This window comes from Myotis yumanensis, unplaced genomic scaffold (assembly GCF_028538775.1).
Source record: "Myotis yumanensis isolate MYYU_CA2020_CCGP unplaced genomic scaffold, mMyoYum1.0.hap1 SCAF_23, whole genome shotgun sequence".
Classification (NCBI taxonomy): domain Eukaryota; kingdom Metazoa; phylum Chordata; class Mammalia; order Chiroptera; family Vespertilionidae; genus Myotis; species Myotis yumanensis.
In genome coordinates, this window is record NW_027223774.1 from 8,329,978 (window position 1) to 8,350,770 (window position 20,793).

The window sequence follows — 20,793 nt, forward strand, 5'->3', positions numbered from 1 at the left end:
CAATCCGGCTTTGTCCACCCCCAGCGCCCCGAGCCACGCTCCTGGCAGCTCCTTGCCCAACCTCGCTTCCAGGAAGGCGGGTGGCGGGCGGCGCTCAATAGCTCCCTTGTCCCCCTGTGACCCCCCCCCCCCAACACACACATAGTCCCCTTCTAGTGTCTTGGTTGTCCACCCACCTCGGCCGGGTATCAGGGCTCCTGACCCTCCGGCCCCTCTTCCAAGTCTGTCCACCTTTGGGGTGTGGGGTCCCTTTCCCTCCCTGGCCCTGGCGGGTCAACCATCTCTCTCTCTCTCTCTCTCTCTCTCTCTCTCTCTCTCTCTCTCTCTCTCTGTGTGTGTGTGTGTGTTTCGCTGCATTCAGCTCCGTCTGTCTCTTTATTTCTCTGCTTCCTTCCCCATCCTTTGCTCTGTGCCTGTCTTTGCCCTGGATTCTCTGAGCCCCTACATCTCGCTGCTTACCTGGCCCCAGGTCCCCCTGCGCCAGGGAGAGGGGCGCACCTGCTAGCGGGGTGTCAGGTTTCCGGCCCCCCGCGGAGACGTGGAGGGGGGCGTGGGGAAGCGGGTGGGGGCGCAGGAGGGTTGGGGGACCCGGTGAAACTGGACACACAGGGGGAGACCATGGAAGTAGCAGGAGGAGCTGAGCTGAGGGGCCGGTGTGTCCAGGAAGGGCAGGCGGCGGAGGGGGAGGTGGAGGGCGTGGGCTGGAGCAGCGGGGGGTGTGCGGGGCTGCGAGGAGGGACCTGCGCTCGGGCGTGGGGGATCACAGGGACCTGGGAACTGCGGGGCCTGAGAAGGAAAACGGGGTGGGGGGGGGGGGGCGCAGGGCTTTCAGGAAGGTCCTTGGGCAGCGAGGTCAGCTGATTGCAACTGTGCCTGTCTCCGCACCAGCTGGGGCCTGGCGCCGCCTTTTTATCTTGAATGAAATGGAATTGTCCAGAGCCCCCGGTCGGGTGGGTCAGTGGTTAGGACGCCCTCCCCACGCCCCCGAAGGTTGCGCGGTTGGAGCCCCGGGGGGTCAGGGCACATACAAGAATCAACCAATGAAGGCATCGATAAGGGGAACATCCGATGGATGTCTCTGTCTCTCTCCCTTCCTCTCGCTCTCAAATCAAGTTTTAAAAAAATGTTGTGAGGCCCTAACCGGTTTGGCTCAGTGGCTAGAGCGTCGGCCTGCGGACTGAAGGGTCCCCGGGTTCGATTCCGGTCAAGGGCATGTACCTGGGTTGCAGGCACATCCCCAGTAGGGGGTGTGCAGGAGGCAGCTGATCAATGTTTTTCCCTCATCGATGTTTCTAACTCTCTATCCCTCTCCCTTCCTCTCTGTAAAAAAATCAATAAAATATATTGAAAAAAAATAAAAAAGTGATTGGGCCCTGGCCCCTGTGGCTCAGTGGTTAGAGCGCCCACCCGCACAACAAAGGGTCGCGGGTTCGATTCCCGGTCAAGGGCACTCCCGTGAATTGCCCGGTGAATTGCAGGTTCAATCCCCACCCAGGTCTCGGTGTGTTCGGAAGGCAACCAATCAGATGTGTCGCCCATTGATGTTTTTCTCTCTCTCTCTCCCCCCCCCCCCCCTTCTAAAAGTCAATGGAGAAAATACCCTCTGGTGAGGATTAACAAGCAAACAGAAAAAGTTTGGGGGTGCTCTCTGTGTGGAGCAGGCCTCCCCCCTCCCCCAGCCCCCCCCCCCCCCCCCCCCCCCTTAGCAGGTTTTCCTTGTCTTTCTCTGTCTCCGAAGCTCCCAGGGTTTGAGCTTTCGCCTCTGTGGCTGGTTTCCTGAGCCCATTTCTCCCACAGCTCACTTCTGCCTCTGTGACTTCCTAGGAAAAAAAAAAATCTAATTGCCACCCCCCCTTTGCTTGGCCTCCGTGTCTCCCGGGGTGAAACCATTGGGCATTCAGTGTACTATTTGGGGTGCTGCCCCTCCGGCCCCCGGGCCCCCCAGGCCCTTCACACTCAGGTCCCCACTGAACTCAGGGCCCACCATTGTGCCAGGCGGCAGGCTAGACCCCTCAGTGGGTGGCCCCCAAACGCCGTCCCGCCACCTCCCCTCCCTGGGCGGCTCCCTCCTCTCTGTCTCCATTTCCCGGCTCCGGCTCAGACCTGTGTCTCTCCCACGTGGACCATCACCTCCGGCCCTTCCCTCTCCCCTGCATCCTTCCTTTGACCCCAGAGGAGGTCTTCTTGCACCCCGACTCTCTCCTGCTCACCACCCTGCTCTGGGTCCCCCCCTCATCCTGGGACAAAGTCCTCACCCCTCAGCCTGGCGTTGGGAAACGCTCAGCATCCAGAACGATGCTGGCCAGTGGAAATAAATGACAGACACACACACGCCAGTTAAAAAAAAAAGTAAAAGGAAGCGAGAGTTACTACCCATCTGCACTTCTCAATCCTTTCACCTTTAAAAAATATATATATTTTTGCTGATTTCAGAGAGGAAGGGAGAGAGAGAGAGAAACATCAATGTTGAGAATCATTGATCAGCTGCCTCCTGCACACCCCCTACTGGGGATTGAGCCCGCAATCCGGGCATCATATGCCCTTGACCGGAATGAACCCGGGACCCTTCAGTCCGCAGGCCGATGCCCTATCCACTGAGCCACACCGGCTAGGGCCTTTCACCTTTTTCACCTCCTCCTCCTCATGGGGATGTAAAAGTATAGCATGGTAAATATCGTCGATAATATGGCAATACCTATGGGGGATGCCAGTGGGGTACTGGAAATATCAGGGGGGTCACCTCATTAAGCATATGATTGTCTAACCACTATGCTGTACACCAGAAATGAATGCAAGATAACACTGAATGTAAACTGCAATTGAAAAGTTAAAGTTAAGAAAATAAAAAAATAAATGAAAATCCCAGGAAAAGTTTAACATTTCATTAACTCTTTGCATGCAAAATGTTGTCACCCCAACATGAAATCAAAATAGGAACAATTTAACCCATTTAAAAAAATATCTATAATAATAAAAGCGTAACATGCTAATGAGACCAGACGGCCAAACAGCAGAACGACCGTCCGGACGACCTTCCGGACGACCTTCCGGACAAACCTGGGCTCCGTGGCTGCGAGGGCTGAGCCCCTTGCACGAATTTTGTGCATTGGGCCTCTAGTATACATATATTTTTATTGATTTCAGAGAGGAAGGGAGAGGGAGAGAGAGATAGAAACATCAATGATGAGTCATTGACCGGCTGCCTCCTGCACGCCCCCTAGTGGGGATCCAGCCCACGACTTGGGCATGTGCCCTTGACTGGATTCCAAACCTGGGACCTTTCAGTCCACAGGCTGACTGGCGCTCTATCCACGGAGCCAAACCGGCTAAGGAAAAATAGGAAAAATTTGAAGAGACCGTTTGCTTTCTTATTTTTTGCACAATTAGCTTTTGGGACCCGATCTGCCTTTTTCTCATCAACAGCACGTCTCAGTTGGATCCCCCCCGCCTTTCGAGCAGCCGAGAGCCACGGCCATGGCAAGCAGCTGCCACGTTCCCCGGTCCGGCTCTGCCCACTTCCTCTGGTTGCACTCCAGCCATGGAGATGAGGCGAGGCTTCCCTGAACCGTGCCATGCCCTCTGACCTCTAGGCCTTCACCCATTCTATGCTCTCTTCCCAGAACACTCTTCTCACAACCTGTCCTGCAAGTCTGCTCAGATACCACCTCCTCCAGGAAGCCCTCCCTGAACACCACCCAGTTCCCACTCGCTGCGGTTGGGTTAGTCATGCTCATCTAGATTTCCCACAACAGGTGCCTCCCTCAAGTCACCCTGCACCTTGACCCCGTGGGTTCATTTCCGTCTCCCCCGTTGGACTGCAAGATCCTTAAGGGCAGGCCTGGTGCTGACTCAGCCTGTGTCCCAAGTACTGCCAGGACCTGGCCTAGAGGAAGCCTGAGGAAATGTTGACAGACTGACTAAATGACTTCGTTATGCCCACTCCTGTTTCACAGATAAGAAAACCGAGGCTCGGCCCTGGCCAGTGGCTCAATTGGTTGGGCGTGGGTTCAACGTGAGGTCTGTCCCTTGTAGGGGACGTGCAGGAGGCAACCGATCGATGTGTCCCCTCTCACATCTATGTTTCTCTCTCCTTCTCCCTCCCTTTCTCTCTAAAAAATAAATAAAAATATTTTTTTACAAAAGAAGGAAAACGGAGGCTCAGAGAAACAAAGTTGATTGCTCAACGCCAAACACCCAGGAAATGATGGGGCCTGAATTGAAACTCAGCTTCCAGCATCGTGATGGGCATGACGCATCCTTGGCAGCCCACTGGGTCTGTCTTGCTACAGCGTGGGCTGGTGGGTTGAGGAGGAATAGCTGAGAGCCGTGTAGGGAAGGAGGGAGGTGGTAGTCCGGGGGTGGGGGGGGGGGGGGGGAGGAGGAGAGTGGAGGAAACTCTAAGAGAGAGAATTAAGTTCCCAATTCCAGGTACTGGCCACTGGCCTTTTGGGATTTGTCATCCTCACGTGCCACACACACATGCTTAATTATGGGATGTTTTTCTCCTATTGACATGCTCTGTTTTCATAAATGTTTTCTAAGAAAAAAATTCTGCAACGGGAAGGCCGGGGAGGGTTGGGGGGCAGGAGGGGAGGGTAAGAGATCAACCGAAGGACTTGTATGCATGCACATAAGCATAACCAATGGACATAAGACACTGGGGGGTAGGGGAGGCCAGGGGATTGTCAAGGGCGGGGGGAAAAAAGGAGACATATGTAATACTCTTTGTAATACTTTAAGCAATAAAACAATTAAAAAAAAGAAAAAGTTCTGGCCCTCACTGGTTTGACTCAATGGATAGAGCGTCAGCCTGAAGGGTCCTGGGTTCGATTCTGGTCAAGGGCACATACCTCAGTTGCGGGCTTGATCCCCAGGAGGCAACCAATTGAGGTGTTTCTCTCACATCGCTGTTTCTCTCTCTCTCTCTCTGTCTCTTCCCCTCCTTTCTGCGCTCTCTAAAAGCCAATGGAAAAATATCTTTGGGTGAGGATTAACAAACAAAAAATAAAAAATAAAAATAAATAGAAAGTTTTGAGAAATAAATGTTGAACTCTAGATAAAGATACAGTTGCCAGCCCTGGCTGGAGTGGCCCAGTTGGTTGAGAATCATCCCATAGACTTAACAGTGGTGGGTTTGATTCTGGTCAAGGCACATGCCCGGGGTTGCAGCTCAATCCCTTGTTGGAGGAGGGGGGTGCAGGAGGCAGCCAATAGATGTCTCTCTCTCCCCGCCCTCTTCCTCTCTTTCTAAAATCAGTAAAAACATTTTTTTTTTAAAGGATATGCACGCTGAAGTATTTAGGAGGCAGTGTACCAATGTCTATAATTTATTTTGAAATATATTAAAAATCAGTTATTTTATTTTATTGTTTAAAGTATTTCAAATAGCAGTACATATGTCTCTTTTTTTTCCCCATTGACCTTTCCCCCGGCCTCCCCTAATTTTTTTAAAAAATGTGGTCTTTTTATTTTTTTAAAACATATTTTTATTGATTTCAGAGAGGAAGGGAGAGAGACAGATAGAAACATCAATGATGAGAGAGAATCTTTGATTGGCTGCCTCCTGCACACCCACCACTGGGGATCGAGCCTGCACCCCAGGCATGTGCCCTTGACTGAAATCGAACCCGGGACCCTTCAGTCCGCAGGCCAATGCTCTATCCGCTGAGCCAAACCAGCTTGAGCACATTACTCTTTTAATTTTTTTTTTTTAAAAAAACACCTATTAAAAATTAGGGGAGGGCCCTAGCTGGTTTGGCTCAGTGGATAGAGCATTGGCCTGCGGACTGAAGGGTCCCAGGTTTGATTCTGGTCAAGGGCACATGCCTGGGTTGTGGGCTTGATCCCCAGTAGGGGGCGTGCAGGAGGCAGCCGATCAATGATTCTCTCTCATCATTGATGTTTCTCTCTCCCCCTCTCCCTTCCTCTCTGAAATCAATAAAAAATATAAAAAAGAGTAATGCAGCCGAAACCGGTTTGGCTCAGTGGATAGAGCGTCGGCCTGCAGACTGAAGGGTCCCAGGTTCGATTCCGGGCAAGGGCATGTACCTGGGTTGCGGGCACATCCCCAGTGGGAGATGTGCAGGAGGCAGCTGGTCGATGTTTCTCTCTCATTGCTGTTTCTAACTCTCTGTCTCTCTCCCTTCCTCTCTGTAAAAAATCAATAAAATATATTTTAAAAAAAAAAGAGTAATGCAAGTTCATTGAAGCAAATAAAGGAAGGAAAAGAAAAGAAAAGAAATCAGATTATTGGATGACTAGAGCAATAGGTGGATATGAGATAAAGGAAATATAGTAAAATGCTAATGGTAAGATCTAAGTGGTAGATGTATGGGTGTCCATTGTAAATTGTCCCGCTGCGCTGCATGTTAGAAACCTTTCATAATGCAATGTTGAAGCATGTGTATAAATAAACTTTAGGAGAGTTTTCCAATCGGGAAAAAGTGGCAGAAGTCACAGACAACGGAAAAACCAATCCTACTGAAGGCTTCCTCTGTGGCGGACAACCTGCTAGCACCTCTGACTCCTGTTTGATCTTCATAGCGCCCCGGGGAAACAGGTGCGACTTCTCAGATTTCAAAGATGCAGGCACAGGGAGTTACTGTGCTCAAAGGCGCTTACAGGAGCCAGACCTGGGGTGGGAACCCACCAACCCCCAGTCTCTAGAATGAGTGCCTTTAACTGCGGTGCTATCCCGGCTACCCTAAGGAAAATGAAGCTATGTTTAAGGAATTCGACAAGAGGACCCTGCGGGGTCATTGCAAGGCAACCCCGCCTGCAGACTCATGCAATGGAGCTGAGAGGCAGGGCCGGGCAGCTCCAGTCAGACCCAGGGCAATGGCCATGTTTTGTTACGTTTTTTAAATTTTGGATTGAATACTGACTAGGGGTAGCATGCTGGACAGAGGGGACATTGATGGAGCTTCATGGGGGTGGATGTCTCAAAACCCTAGACATTCCATCAACTTGACACTGATCCAGAGCAAGGACAAGGCCAAAGGCCTGGATTCCTGGGTCTGAGGGAGGAGGGGCTGGGGGCCTGGACCCCTGGTCTGAGGGAGGAGGGGCTGGACTCCTGGGTCTGAGGGAGGAGGGGCTGGGGGCCTGGACTCCTGGTCTGAGGGAGGAGGGGCTGGGGGCCTGGACTCCTGGGTCTGAGGGAGGAGGGGCTGGGGGCCTGGACCCCTGTGTTTGGTGGGAGGAGGGGTCTTGGTTTACCCTATGCAGACTATTGGTGGAGAGTAGGATCCAAGGGAGACTCAAGAGGGAGATGAGATGGGGAGGGAAGGATTTGGAGAATGTTGGCCAGAGGGAATTCTGGGAGGAAAACTGGAAAGACAGGTGAGAGGGGTGAGTTCTCGGCGGGAGAAAATTCCTCTGTCAGCTGAGTCTGAGATGTGATTGCCCAGGGAGCCTCAGATAGCTGGAGGCCCAGGGTGTGGCGGGGCCCTGAGTCACAGGGGACTCCTCCCTCCTCCTCCTCCTCCTCCCTCTTCCCTCCTCCCTTCCCTGAATTCTTTGGGAACAGCAGCCCACCTACACAGGTACCCAGCCCCATCGTTCGCTCCCACCTGGGACACTGGGTGCTCACTTGTGGAAGGCCCTCGTGGGCCAGTCCTAACCTTCGTGGAACCTCCTCCCTCTGACCTAGTTTGCCACCTGTGAGACGCTCAGAACCACTTTCACATCCATTTCAATCCTCATGAAGTAGGCACTTCTCATGTCTCTTCTCTCTCTCTCTCTCTCTGTCTGTCTCCCACTTAATGTTTGGGGAAAAAACGAGACCTGGGAAATAAAGAGGAACAGACCCCCGGACCGTTGGGGGGCAGGAGACAGGGTGAGGCGCAGAACCAGATGCGTTTGCCTGTCCCGTGTCCCTTCGTGAGGGTCTCCTCAGTGGTCCCCACCCGTACTGTTCAGGTTGTAGAGGTGCAGGGGCACAGAAAGGGACACGGAAGGAAGGAGGCACCCAGGACTCCGGCCACAGGCAGCTTGGCACATGCTCTTTATTCTGTGACTGTTTCCATTTACACGGCGACGATCGCATGCCTATACACTCATTTCTTTTTCACTGATCGTCAGGTAGCCTACGCGTTCTTGCACCACACGGAGCAACTCTGCATGATTATCATCCAGAACAGCTTCGTTAATATCCTCCTCCCGGATTTATTTATTTGTTTGCATAAAGGATCCACTAATTCAAACCTTTGCTCCACGTTCCGGATTTTACCAGAATTTCTAGACCCAAGGCGACGAGCAAGTGTCTTGCTCTCCCTTGCCCAAGTGCCTCCTGGATATATTTGACCAACTGACAGTTCCAGGGGTTGAGGCTCCTGGTCTCACGGCATCTCTGCCAGCACTGAGGTGTTGTTGTTGTTTGTTTTTTAAATCTTAGTGTTTGGCTTGATTTCCATGGGTTTACACACGTATCCGATTGCTGAGGTTTTACTATGACTTTGAGCAAAGGTCAAGTCCACTCTGACTGCAGGTCATGGATGTCCAGGTTTCTGTCAATTTCCGGTTCAAGGCATAGAGCTGGAGGGATGGGAGCTTGGAGGGATTAGCTGTTGTTTTTTATGGTCTCATTGATCCAGTCGGTGAACTTGCAGACTTGGGTGTAAACACCGGGGCTGTTGGGTTGGCCACACGGGAACGCGCCCCAGGACACCAGGCCTTGCAGGGTGCCTTGGCAGATCAGTGGTCCCCCTGAGTCACCCTGGAGGGGAGAGAGCAGATTCGTTTTGGCTTCTGAGCAACCAGCACCGAGGTCTTATATTAACCCCCTCCCGCCCCCCTCCACTGCCTTCCACCCTATCCAATGGGAAGAGACTCATTGTCTCTGTGGACCAATGGGAGAGCAGGAAGTAATGCAATCTTGCCAGAGGACATTGGCTGGGTGTCTCTGTGGGCCAATGGGAGGGCAGGAATTAATACAATCTTGCCATTGAGCTCCCAGCCACAATGGGACCAATCACGGGAAGGGGGCGGGGCTTCCGTCATGAAGGACTCTTCGCCCAGCCACTAAAAGAAGGCGGATTGTCTCCAGGGAACCCACCCCCAGGCCCTTGCCCGGGAATGTGGGACAAGATACTCTCTGGGAACCGGGGGCAGAACCAATGACCCAATTTGCAGGGTCACGTGCAAAATTAAAAGGAAGACCACCTGGAGCAAAGACATGAATTTCAAAACAGCAACAAGAGTTTAAAGCAAGTTCGGGCCTGCCCCCAGCGTGGGGCTCTGTGTCCCCGCACACCTTGCACATTCTTGACTCAGTCCTTCGTTGGGGGCAAGGGGGACCCCCCATTCTTTAGGACACACAGCCCAGTCCTGTCACCCCTCTCCCTAACGCACACATCCCCCTGCCTCTGAAAGCAAATGTGAGCAAAGAGAGTGGAGGTACTAAGAGGCAAAGAGACAAAGAGAAACAGAGAGAGAGAGGTAGGGGAGAAGGAGGGGGATAGAGAAGCAGACATTTTGGGGTGGGGAAAAAGGCAGAGATGGAAGAAATGAAGAGACTGATCGAGGCAGAACGAGAGAGAGAGAGAGAGAGAGAGAGAGAGAGAGATCCCGAGAGAGAGAGAGGGATCCCAACATAGAGAGAACACAAACGAAAACAAGGAAATGAAATGTAAAGAGAGATGATTCTCAGAGGCAGAGATGAGGTTACAGAGACGAAGAAGGGGGTGCAAAGAGGAGGGAGGGGCTCCTTCCTTTCCCAGGCAGGACCCAGGCGAGGTGAATGAGACAGAAGCTTCTGGCACGAAATCTCAGTGATGGCAATAAACAATATTTTTAGTGCAATGCTCTGAGAATCACATTTAATATGAATTTTTTAAAAAATCTGTGACAATCAGTTTACCCCAATTTTAGATACGTGAGGACAGTACCATGCTTTGCCAAACCATACGGAAGCTGAGAGGCAAATGGACAATTGAGTCGAACATGGTTCTTTATGGAAAATTCTGATAGTTTTGCCCATCAAGGACTTTTGCGATGATTTTAAAAAATATCGCATTAGAATAGGATGCACCTTGGCCACTGAGTGTTTGGTGCCCCCCGAAAGTTGGTGCTCGAAGCCAGTGTGCCTCACTCCCCTTGCCCACGTCTCACCCCCCATTCTCTCACCGTCAGTCCGTTCCCTTCAATTTTGTGCCCAGCCCCAGGGCCACCCCAGCTCCCCATGGGCTCCCGCTCAAGCCCTACGCAGAGAAGTGGGTCGAGAGAGCCAGGAGAGCAGGACGGTGAAGTGTGCTAGAGGTGGTTGGGCACCGGGGTGGGGCCCCCAGACTCTGGGCTGGGAGGAAGCAGGACGCGGGGCCAGGGAGGGAGGGGAAGGGGGGGTCCTCACATTGCAGGCGTTGGTCTTCGAGTTGGGTTCCCCGGCACACACCATGGATTTTCCCAGCAGGTTCTTGTAAATCCTCTTGCAGTTCTGGGGGGTGATGAGCCTGATGTTCGTGCACATGAGCTCCGCCGGGAAGGTCACTGTCGAGGAGGCGGGCAGTACAGGCCAGTCAGAGGGGTGGGCCTGGAGCGCCTCGGGTGCTCATGGGAGAAGATGTGGGCCCTGCACCTTGAACTAACCAGGGGCTGTGGGGCTCAGTACTATAGACATGACAAGGGGCCATGCCTTCTGGCCTCCTGGGTTGGCGTGTTGGCGGGTGGGGAGGTGGGGGGGTGGGGTGTTGGTGGGGGGGGGGGGGGGGAAGACAAGGACCTAGGACCTAGACTCCTGGGTCTGAGGGAAGAGGGGCCAATGGCCAGCCTCACCGTCAGGGCTGGTGATGGTGCCCCAGCCGGAAACGGTGCACGGGGTCCCGGCCGGATCGCACTGGGTGGGCAGGTTGACTTTCCTCACAGCTGACGTCAGCTTGGCGGACTCGCTCAGCTTCACCAGCATGATGTCATTCTCGTGGGTCTGTGTGGAGTATTGGGGGTGGACAAAGGACTCCGTGGCCTTGATCTTCTGGCCTTTCCTGCTGTTGAGCCGAAAACTGCCCATGTACACGTTGTAGTCGCTGGGAGGAGAGAGAGACATTCGGAGAGAGAGGCCCTGCCCCCGAGAGAGGGGGATGGGGCCCGGAGAGAGGGGAACAGGGGTGCAGAGATAAGGGGACAGGGACCCAGGGGGAGCGTTGGGGACTTCCTGCCATGCACGCACCTCATCTGGCAGTGGGCGGCGGTGACCACCCACTCCTCGTTCACCAGGACGCCCCCACAGTGCAGCTGATTGCCTTTGAGCAGGGCCACCTGATAGGGGTGGGAGCCTCTTGGGCATGGAACTCCATCGATAATCCGGTCCGCCACATTCTTTCCTGGAGAGAAATGTGGGGAGCACATGGGTAGCACGCCTCCGGGCCAAGCTGAGGAATCACCGAGGGATGTGCAGGGACGGACAGAGAGGCGTGGAGAAGGGCAGAGGCGAACACGGAGCCCAGGGCAGAGACAGCTGCAGACGGAGGTGGAGAGAGACGGAGGGAGCCTGCTCAGAAGCCCAGGGCAGCAGCTGGTCTGGAGGGAGCCCCAGCGTCTGATGAGGGAGACACTGAGGGCAGGAAGCAGCCTGGAGGGCACCCAGAGCCCAGGAGTCAGGAGGGAGCAGGAAGAAAGGGGCCACAGCCCAGGGGCTGTGTTTCCATGGGTCGAGGCTGCTGCAGGGGAGGGTCCTGACTCGGGGGTTCCTTGGAGAGAGGGGGCCTGGAGAGGGGAGGTGGGGGACTGTGAGGCCCAGGGGCAGGGGCAGGACTCCCAGGCTGGTCCTCACCTGCTTGTCTAGCAGATCCGAGGGCGAAGGACAGCAGTAGGAGCAGCAGGGGCTGGAGCCGGGGACCTGCCATGTGTCCTCTCTGAGCCTCTGTGGCTGCCACAGAGGAAGGACCTCCTGTGCTGGGGGTGGAAAGACAGAGAGTTCAGGAAGCAGGACTCCTGGTCTCCAGGTCCCTTCTCTTCCCTCAGACCCAGGAGTCCAGTTCCTCAAACCCATCCTCCCTCAGACCCAGGAGCCCTAGTCTCCCCCCACCTCCTCCCTCAGACCCAGGAGCCCTGGTCTCCACCCTCCTCCTCCCTCAGACCCAGGAGCTCCAGTCTGCACCCCTCTCCCCCCTCAGACCTAAGATCCCTGTCCCTCAGCCTCCTTTCCTGCCTTGGACCCAAAAACCTTGCCCTCCTGCCACATCTTCCCTCCAGCTTGGGTTTTAGGCCCCCAGAGTCCCTTCCTCTGGGGACCTAGGAATCTGGCCTCCCACCCCTCCCCGTTCATAAGCCTGTGCCCCCTGTTCCTTTTCTCTAAGAGACTCAAAATTCCACCTCCACCTTCTCACCTCTCAGAACCAGGACTCCAGACCCCCCTGGGCCCCGCCCCTCAGGAGTAGGAGTCAGCTGTCCCGCCAGCCTCACCTCCTGCCCCCGAAAGGCCCCTTCTCACCTGCTGGTGGATCTGATCTGATCTGATCTGGTCTGGGCTCCAGACGAGGTTGGGAGCCAAGCCTGTCCAGCCCTGCGCAGGGCGGCCCTCTTATAGCACCGCCGCCCCCACTCCCGCCTCCGCCCCGCACCCAGGTTCCTCGGGTGCAGGTGGAGCCAGCTCTGAGACACCCCCTTCCTGAATTTGTGGTCATCTGGAACCCCTGAGGCAGCTAAAGCAATAGGCCTGCACCGTCTCCACCCTCCCTCCCGAGGCTGCGTGGGGGCGGTACCCAGCAGGTTCACCCCCGCACATTCTGGGCCTGGTGGCAGCTCCCCAGGGAGGGGCAGGAGCTGCACGGCCCAGGAATGGACTGTGTGCGACCATTGTTCCTGCCCTCGCCCCCTCTCAGCCGTGGCCTAGACCCTACACCCTGACTCTGATCCGCCTGGGGGAACTGGTCTAGGCAGAATCCCAGACGTGTCTTTGAGCCTGAACCCAGCGCCACCCCTAATATTGGGGTACGAATGAGAGAGGGCGGGGTCTCCCAACCCCACCCCACTAAATGCCTACTGCTATCGCTTGGTCTGCGCCTGATGTTACACACCGATTTCTATCCCTACTATGCATCTGTAACAGAAATATCTGTACCGAGTATTGCCTAATGTAGACTTTTATTTCACTCTGGAAAAGACCCCGGACGTGTTCCCCTCTGACTGCATTTATTTCTGCTTTCTTTATACGGTCGCATACCATTTCTCACTGCAGAATCATTCCGATTCCTGTCATCCGCTTCACACTGAAGCACATTGGAATAGTTTTCATTTTCATAAAATGGGATGAATGTCTTTGTACCATCTTACCTTTGCTCATCGCATTCATTCAAAAAAAAAACAAAATCCAGTGTGCATTGACTCTGAGCCAGAAACTATCCCGGCCTCTGGGGACACAGCATCAGCAAAACAGAGAAATTCCCTCACAGAGCCTCTTGTTCCGTTGGGCGGAGGAGACCTTGATTAGCAAAATAAAAGCTTAAAATACGTAGTCTGCTTTTTTTATTTTTATTAAGTTTATGGGGATGACATCGGTCAATACGTTTATACGGCATGGGAGAGAAGTAGGCTTCACCATTGTTCGTATGGAAAATCATACAATAATGAATGAATGATAATACAGGAACAAATTGTATTCCGTGTGCTCGCAACTATAAACCGACGTTGGCCCCACCCTGGGTAGGTTTCAAGTGTACATTTCTACGATGCGTGAGCTGTATGTTGCGTTGTGTGCCCACCACCCGGAGTGAAATCATCTCCCATCACCATATATTTGATCTTCTAAAGGGTCGAATATATACCCTTTGCTCCCCCTTAACCCCCTTCCCAATGGCAGCCGCCATACTGTTGTCCGTGTCTATGAGTTTTTGCTTGTTTGTTTTTTTGTTGTTTTCAATTTTATATCCCACCTAGAAAGTGAAATCACATGGTTCTTGACTTTTTCTGTTAGACTTATTTTGTTTAGCATGATATTCCATGCTGTCATAAATGACAGTATTTCATCTTTTCTTACGGCTGAGTAGTATTACATCTATAATAATAAAAGTGTAATATGCTAATTAGACCAGACAGCCGAACGACCTTCCAGATGTCCTTCCGAACGAAGCTGCGGCGGTGGGGACTGAGGCAGAGTGGTTAGGGGTGATCAGGCAGGCTAGCAAGCAGTTAGGGGTCATCAGGCAGGCAGGTGAGTGGTTAGGGGCGATCAGGCAGGCAGGCAGGCAGGTGAACGGTTAGGGGCCAGCGGTCCTGGATTGGAGGGAGGGATGTGGAATCGGACCTAAACCAGCAGTCAGACATTTCCCAAGGGGTCCCAGATTTCGAGAGGGTGCATGCCAGGCTGAGGAACGCCCCCCACCCCGTGCCCCTGTGCACGAATTTTGTGCACCGGGCCTCTAGTTATATACAAGTACCACATCTTCTTTATCCAGTCATCTATTGAAGGACACTTCAGTTGTTTCCATTTCTTCGCCACCATGAATTATGCTGCAAGGAACATAGGGGTGCATAGGTCTTTGCAAATAAATGTTTTCAAAATGTTTGAATAGATACCCAGAAGAGGGGTTGATGGGTCCTATGGTAACTATTCGTACATTTTCGAGAAACCTCCATCCTGTTTTCAGAGTGGCTGTGCTAGTTTACATCCCCACCAACAGTGAATGAGGGTCCCTTTTTCTCCACAATCTCTCCAACACATATTACTACTTGTCTTGTTGATAATAGCCATTCCAATAGGTGTGAGGTGGTATCTCATGGTAGTTGTGATTTGCATTTCCGTAATAGCTAGCAACGTTGAGCATCTTTTCATACATCTGTTGGCCATTTGTATGTCTTGTGGGAGAAATGCTTTTTCAGGTCCTCTGACATTTTTTAAAAAAATACATTTTTATTGATTTCAGAGAGGAAGAGAGAGGGAGAGTGATAGAAACATCAATGATGAGAGGGAATCATTGGTGGGCTGCCCCCGGCACATCCAGGGGACAGAGCCCCCAATCCAGGCATATGCCCTTGGCCAGAATTGAACCTGGGATCCTTCTGTCCACAGGCCAACACTCTATCCACTGAGCCAAACCAGCTAGGGCTGACATTTTTAATTAGATTGTGTGTTTGTTTGGTGTTGAGTTGTATGAGTTCTTTATATATTTTTGATATCAACCCCTCGTTGGACCTGTCATTTGCAAATATCTTCTTCCATTTGGTTGGTTGCCTTTTCGTTTTGTTGGTGGTTTCTTTGGCTGTGCAGAAGCCTTTCAATTTGATATAGTCCCATTCATTTATTTTTTTGCCTTTACTTTCCTCACCTTTGGGGTCACATTAATAAAATCTTATCTAATACCCAGGTTCATAAGTTTATTATCTATGTTTCCTTCTATGTAATTTCTCGTGTCAGGTCTTCTATTTAGGTCTTTGATCCATTTTGAGTGAATGTTTGTATATGGGCACTGGTGGAGGTAAGTGTTATGAAGAAAATATAAGACCAGAAGGATAGATAGGACATTATTGGTTCTCTTTCCTCTCAGGAGGAAAAACCTCTGGGGTTATAGTGTGAGATAAAACCATTGGAAAGACCCCAGGTGAAGAGGACCGATGAACAAAATCTTGAAGGAGGTGCTGGATGAATCATGTAGCTACTTGGGATTAGCCATCCCCAAGAGAGAGAACAGTCAGGTGAGAAGGGAAGGGGTGACCTAGAATGTTCTAGCAGATAAGGTTTTTTTTTTTTTTTTTACTGTGTCTGAATGAGTCAAAGGAAGAAGGGTGGACAATGAGGTCAGAGACATGACAGGACGTGGCCATCACAGGGATTGAGGACCAAGGTAGGACGTTGGCTTTACTTTGAGCGAGATGGGAGCCATTGCCAGATGACTACTAGAGAGCCAATTTCTGTTAGTGGGACCGAACCTCACTTCTAAGTCAGACGTCAGATGATAACTTATTTCCCATTCTGAGCTCCCATCTCATCTCAATCCTGACCCCTTGATCCCATAATTTGACTCATCATAGACATTGTTGCTGCCTACCCAGCATGCACTCCCCCTGCCATTCTGTCAGAACCTTGATTTAGGTTGGGGATAGCCTGCTGTGCTCATGTGACCACAAATGAGCTTGACTGCACGGAGCATGGGAGCCCATGTCTGCTGTTCAGGGATAGTTAAGAAATGGACACGTGGTGCAGTTCTAGCCAATGAGGAGTGAGGGGAAGACCATTGGGGCCACTCCTGGGGACAGCTTTCTTCTTGCCAAAGCAAGACGTGAGAAGAGTTCTCCTTCGCTCTGTTAGATGGCTTCCCTTATGGATGTAAAATTAGGAAGTGACACAGCTCTCTTGGACGTATGGAGGGAAGTGGCCAGTAGACAATGTCAAAGATAGGATCTCTGATGAGGTCACTGAGCTGGTGAGTTAATGGCCCCTGGAGCCCCCTATCTCATGTCATATCTCATTCTGGTTTACTTTCTGGTTCGAAGATATTTTTGGTTCCCACAGCCAAACTTTTCCCACTAAGACCTCATTGTTGAGTCCAAATCTCACATGATATCCAAAATCCAATCTTAAGCCATGAATGTAAATCCAATTCTCTGAAGCCCTGATATTTACTAATAAATAACCAGACTTCTCTTCTGCTAGGATTTGCACATCTGTCAGTGTTTTTAATTATTTTTTTTTTCTGATTTTGTTGCTAAACACTGGTCTGTACAAGCAGAGGGGATGTGTCTGTGATATTCACTGTTTTTTTTTTAGCACTCAGCCCAGATCAGGGAACACAGGAGGCACTTAAATAATACTTGTTTGCAAATCATTGGCATCCACAGTTCTGACAACTTTTTAAAAAAACATGTTTTTCTTGATTTCAGAGAGGAAGGGAGTGGGAGAGTGAGAGAGAGAAACATCAATGATGAGAGCAAATCATCGATCGGCTGCCTTCTGCACGCCCCCCTGCCCCCCCACTTGGGATCAAGCCCACAACCCGGGCATGTGCCCTGATCAGGAATCAAACTGGGACCCCCTGGTTCCTAGTTTGCTGCTCAACCACTGAGCCACACGGGTGTGGCACAGTTCCGACAACTTTGGACTCAGTGCTTCCCTGATCCCTCAGCCACACGGCCATGGGACCTGACAGAAATTGCCTTCCCAAGTCAGACCAGCCCAGGCTTGCTTCCTTATCGACTTCCCTGTCATTCCAGGTAAGTAACTGAATGTTTCCAAGCCTCCCCATGGCCCCTGCTCTCTAAAGTGGGGGAGAGCAAATCTACTTTTCAAGGCAAATGGGAGGGTTTAGTAAAACAATGAAAGAAAAATGGGTAGGCGGTCGCAGGCGCTGAATTTATATTAGCCGCCTGACCACATCACCCAGAGAATAAGGCCGCTTTGACTCCTTGTTGTACGTTCTGTGCGATGTGTCAGACACTTGTTAGATCTTGTCACTACACCTCACATAGATTCAAGCGAGGATTGTCTCCCATGTGTTTGTAGATGAGAACACGGAGGCTTACAGAGGTGAACTCACTTGAGAGCAAAGTCATTCAGGTCAGGAGTCAAAAGGGGTAGAATTCGAAGGCTGGGGACTGCTGACGGTGTCACCATTGCACAAGCCCACACTCCGCAAAGGAGATTTCCCTGGGACACCCTCCCATACTGTCAGATTCTCAGTTGGCTGAAACCAAATTCAGGTCCCCAGGAGCCTATTAATGATGCAAGCTCCCCGCCCGCCCCCCGCCCCCCCCCCCCCCCCCCCCCCCGCCGCCATCTCTCCATCCCTGCCTGCGCTTCCGCAAGAATCCCACATCCCAGCCATGCCATGCTCTTGGGTTTAGTCCCAGACCCGTTCCTAAACGCCCCCTCCCACCTCAACTCAGAGCACCCTTGCCCTCAGACCTACCTCCTGAACCGGTGCCCGATGACTCATTTCTCGCTCCTGTTCTCACCTGAGACTTGGCACCTGACTGTCCTGCCAGCTGTGTTTGCCCCGGCGGATCCTGGACACTGATCCCCAACCTTCTGGTTTAGCACCTTCGTGTTCTGAGGGCCGATTGTTTCTGGTTCCTGGATTCACTTCCCCCTTCTTCAAGAACAACTGTCTACTTCTTGGAGAGCTGCCTACGCGTCTGCTGGACGAAACTGCCCCTTAGACTTCTATAGACCCTCCCACCCACTGGGATGGATGCATGGCGCGGGCCAAGCTAACACGGGCACGGCCTCTGCCTTAGAAATGGTGATGGAATCAAGGGAGGGAGCGCTGTTTAGGCTGGAGGCTGGAATAAGATCGTCCTACCGAGGGTGGAATGAGATACACAAGAGAAGGAAAGAGATAAGCCATGACGAGAAACAGCTGACACACGTGGGAGAGAGAAACAGAGACAAAAAAAGAGGCAGGCAGAGTCACACACACACACACGCACACACACACACACACAGAGTGTCCCAGGGAGAGAGAGAAAGAGAGCTGACTACCTTCTCTGGGACCCATGCCACCTCCTCTGACATCATGCATTCACCTCGGGCGGAGCAAGGAGGGGAGGCTAGGAGACTGGACTCCTGGGTCTCAGAGGAGAGGCTGGGAGCCTTGGTTTATATTTTTTTTAAAATCCTCACTGAAGATATGAGTTTTCATTGATACTTTTAGAGAGAGGAAGGGAGCAGGAGGGAGGGGGAGAGAGAGAGAGAGAGAGAGAGAGAGAGAGAGAGAGAGAGAGGTGAGACTGAAATATTGACTGGTTGCCTTCCCAACTGGGGATTGAACCCACATCCCCACCACCTGGCCATGACCCCTTGGTGTATGGGATGATGCTCCAACCCATTGAGCCACACTGGCCAGGGCACACACCTAGGCTGCAGGTTGGATTCCCCATCGGGGCATGTACAGGGGTGGGCAATCGATCAATGTTTCTCTCTCTAAAATCAATACAAAAAAGTGGAAGGAGCCCTAGCCGGCTTGGCTCAGTGGATAGAGTGTCAGCCTGAGGACTGAAGGGTCCCAGATTCGATTCTGGCCGAGGGCACATGCCTGGGTTGTGGGCTCGATCCACAAGTCGGGGGTGTGCAGGAGGCAGCCGATCAATGATTCTCTCTCATCATTGATGTTTCTATCTCCCTCTCCTTTTCCCTTCCTCTTTGAAATCAATAAAGAAATTTAAAAAAAAGTGGAAGGGGCCTGGAGTGTATCATGTAGAGCAGTGGTTCCCAAACTTACTTGGCCTACCGCCCCCTTTCCAGAAAAAATATTACTCAGCGCCCCCTGGAAATTAATTTTTTAAAAATTTTAATAGCAATTAAACAGAAAGATCTATGTATTAATGTTTCTACCTTTTTCGTAAAACATAGTAAAGAAAGGTGTAAATTAGAAACATTGAAGTTTGAAATTATGAAACTATTTATTGAACTCAGAATAGAAAGGTAATACAAAAAAAGTTAGAACAAATGCACCTGTGGCCATCACCGCCCCCCTGGATCGCTGCAGCGCCCACCAGGGGGCGGTAGCGCCCACTTTGGGAATCACTGATGTAGAGGAAGCAGCAGCAGGTAAAGGCTTTGAGACGGAATAAAGTACAGACGGAGCTCAGAGAGCAGACAATGAAGGAGCTTGTGGGTCATGGTGAGTTGGACTCTGCCTTGTGGCCAGTGATGAACCACTTGGACTTTATGAAGAGATGTGACATAGAACCTTTGTATTTTCAAAAATATCAAGCTGGCTGCTCTATGAAGCAAGATAGGAAGCGGACGTGGAGTCACGAAGGGGCCACTGCTCTTGTACAAATGAGAGATGATGGAGACTAGGGGAAGGCCATTTGGGAGATGGAGATGGTACCAAGGTGCGTTTGAGGAAAAACCAACAGGCCACGGTGGTGATGGACTGAACGGAGTTTGTGGTGAGGGAGCTGGAGATGTTAGGGCTTCGCGGCCTCTTGCTCGGTGGACACGGTGCCCTTCAGTGAGAAGACGTGGCCAGATCTGCTGTAAAGCTTTTGAGAGAGTGAGAAACCCTGCCGACCCTGATGTCAACCGTAATCCCAAGTGTAGTCTTTACTTCGACACAGCTCTCAGCTCAGGACTTCACACAGGAAGTTTGGTACATGTTCTTTATTCTGTGAATATTTCATTTTAACAGTGAGGATCACATGCATATACTACATTTTTTTTGGTTTCTTTTTTTCATTGAACACCTGATAGCATACACATTCTTTTTTTTTTTTTTAATATATTTTATTGATTTTTTACAGAGAGGAAGGGAGAGAGATAGAGAGTTAGAAACATCGATGAGAGAGAAACATCGATCAGCCGCCTCCTGCACATCTCCCACTGGGGATGTGCCTGCAACCCAGGTACATGCCCTTGACCGGAATCGAACCTGGGACCCTTGAGTCCGCAGGCCGACGCTCTATCCACTGAGCCAAACCGGTTTCGGCTTTGCGTGACAACTCTGCATAATTATTATCCTGAACAGTTTCATTCGTATCCTGACCTCCATCCGTTTATTGTTTACATAAACCACCCAATAATTTGGGACGTGTTCAGCTTTTTCTCTCTTTTGCTATGACAAATAGTGTTGTGAGGCATTCAAAACTTGCCCACCCACATTTCGGCTTCACTAGAATGACTAGCTCGAAAGTAATACATAAATCTCTTGATTGATCTCCCTTTCACAACACCTGTAGCAACCCACAGTTCCAGTGGTGGAAACTGTGGGTCTCACCACATTTTTACCTGTCCTGGGGTTTTTTAGATAATTTTAGTAGATTTTAGATAATTTTAGTGTTCAATTAGAATATTGTTGAGATTTTAAGATGGCTTTGAAAAACAGTCAAGTCACATATGTCTGTAAGTCATGGATGCCTTTATTT

At 51.4% G+C, this 20,793-nt stretch overlaps 1 protein-coding gene across 1 annotated transcript; it reads right to left on the reverse strand.

The window, feature by feature from the left end:
- Positions 1–7,992: 7,992 nt before the first annotated feature.
- Positions 7,993–12,474, reverse strand: LOC138999527 (kallikrein-7-like). The gene is made up of 6 exons (XM_070401666.1): positions 12,425–12,474; positions 11,765–11,886; positions 11,162–11,315; positions 10,771–11,018; positions 10,349–10,485; positions 7,993–8,716 (listed from the first exon to the last, which is right to left on the reverse strand). The coding sequence occupies exons 2-6, from the start codon at positions 11,835–11,837 to the stop codon at positions 8,561–8,563; spliced, it is 768 nt and encodes a 255-aa protein (XP_070257767.1). The 5' UTR covers positions 11,838–11,886; positions 12,425–12,474; the 3' UTR covers positions 7,993–8,560.
- Between the last annotated feature and the right edge of the window lie 8,319 nt (positions 12,475–20,793).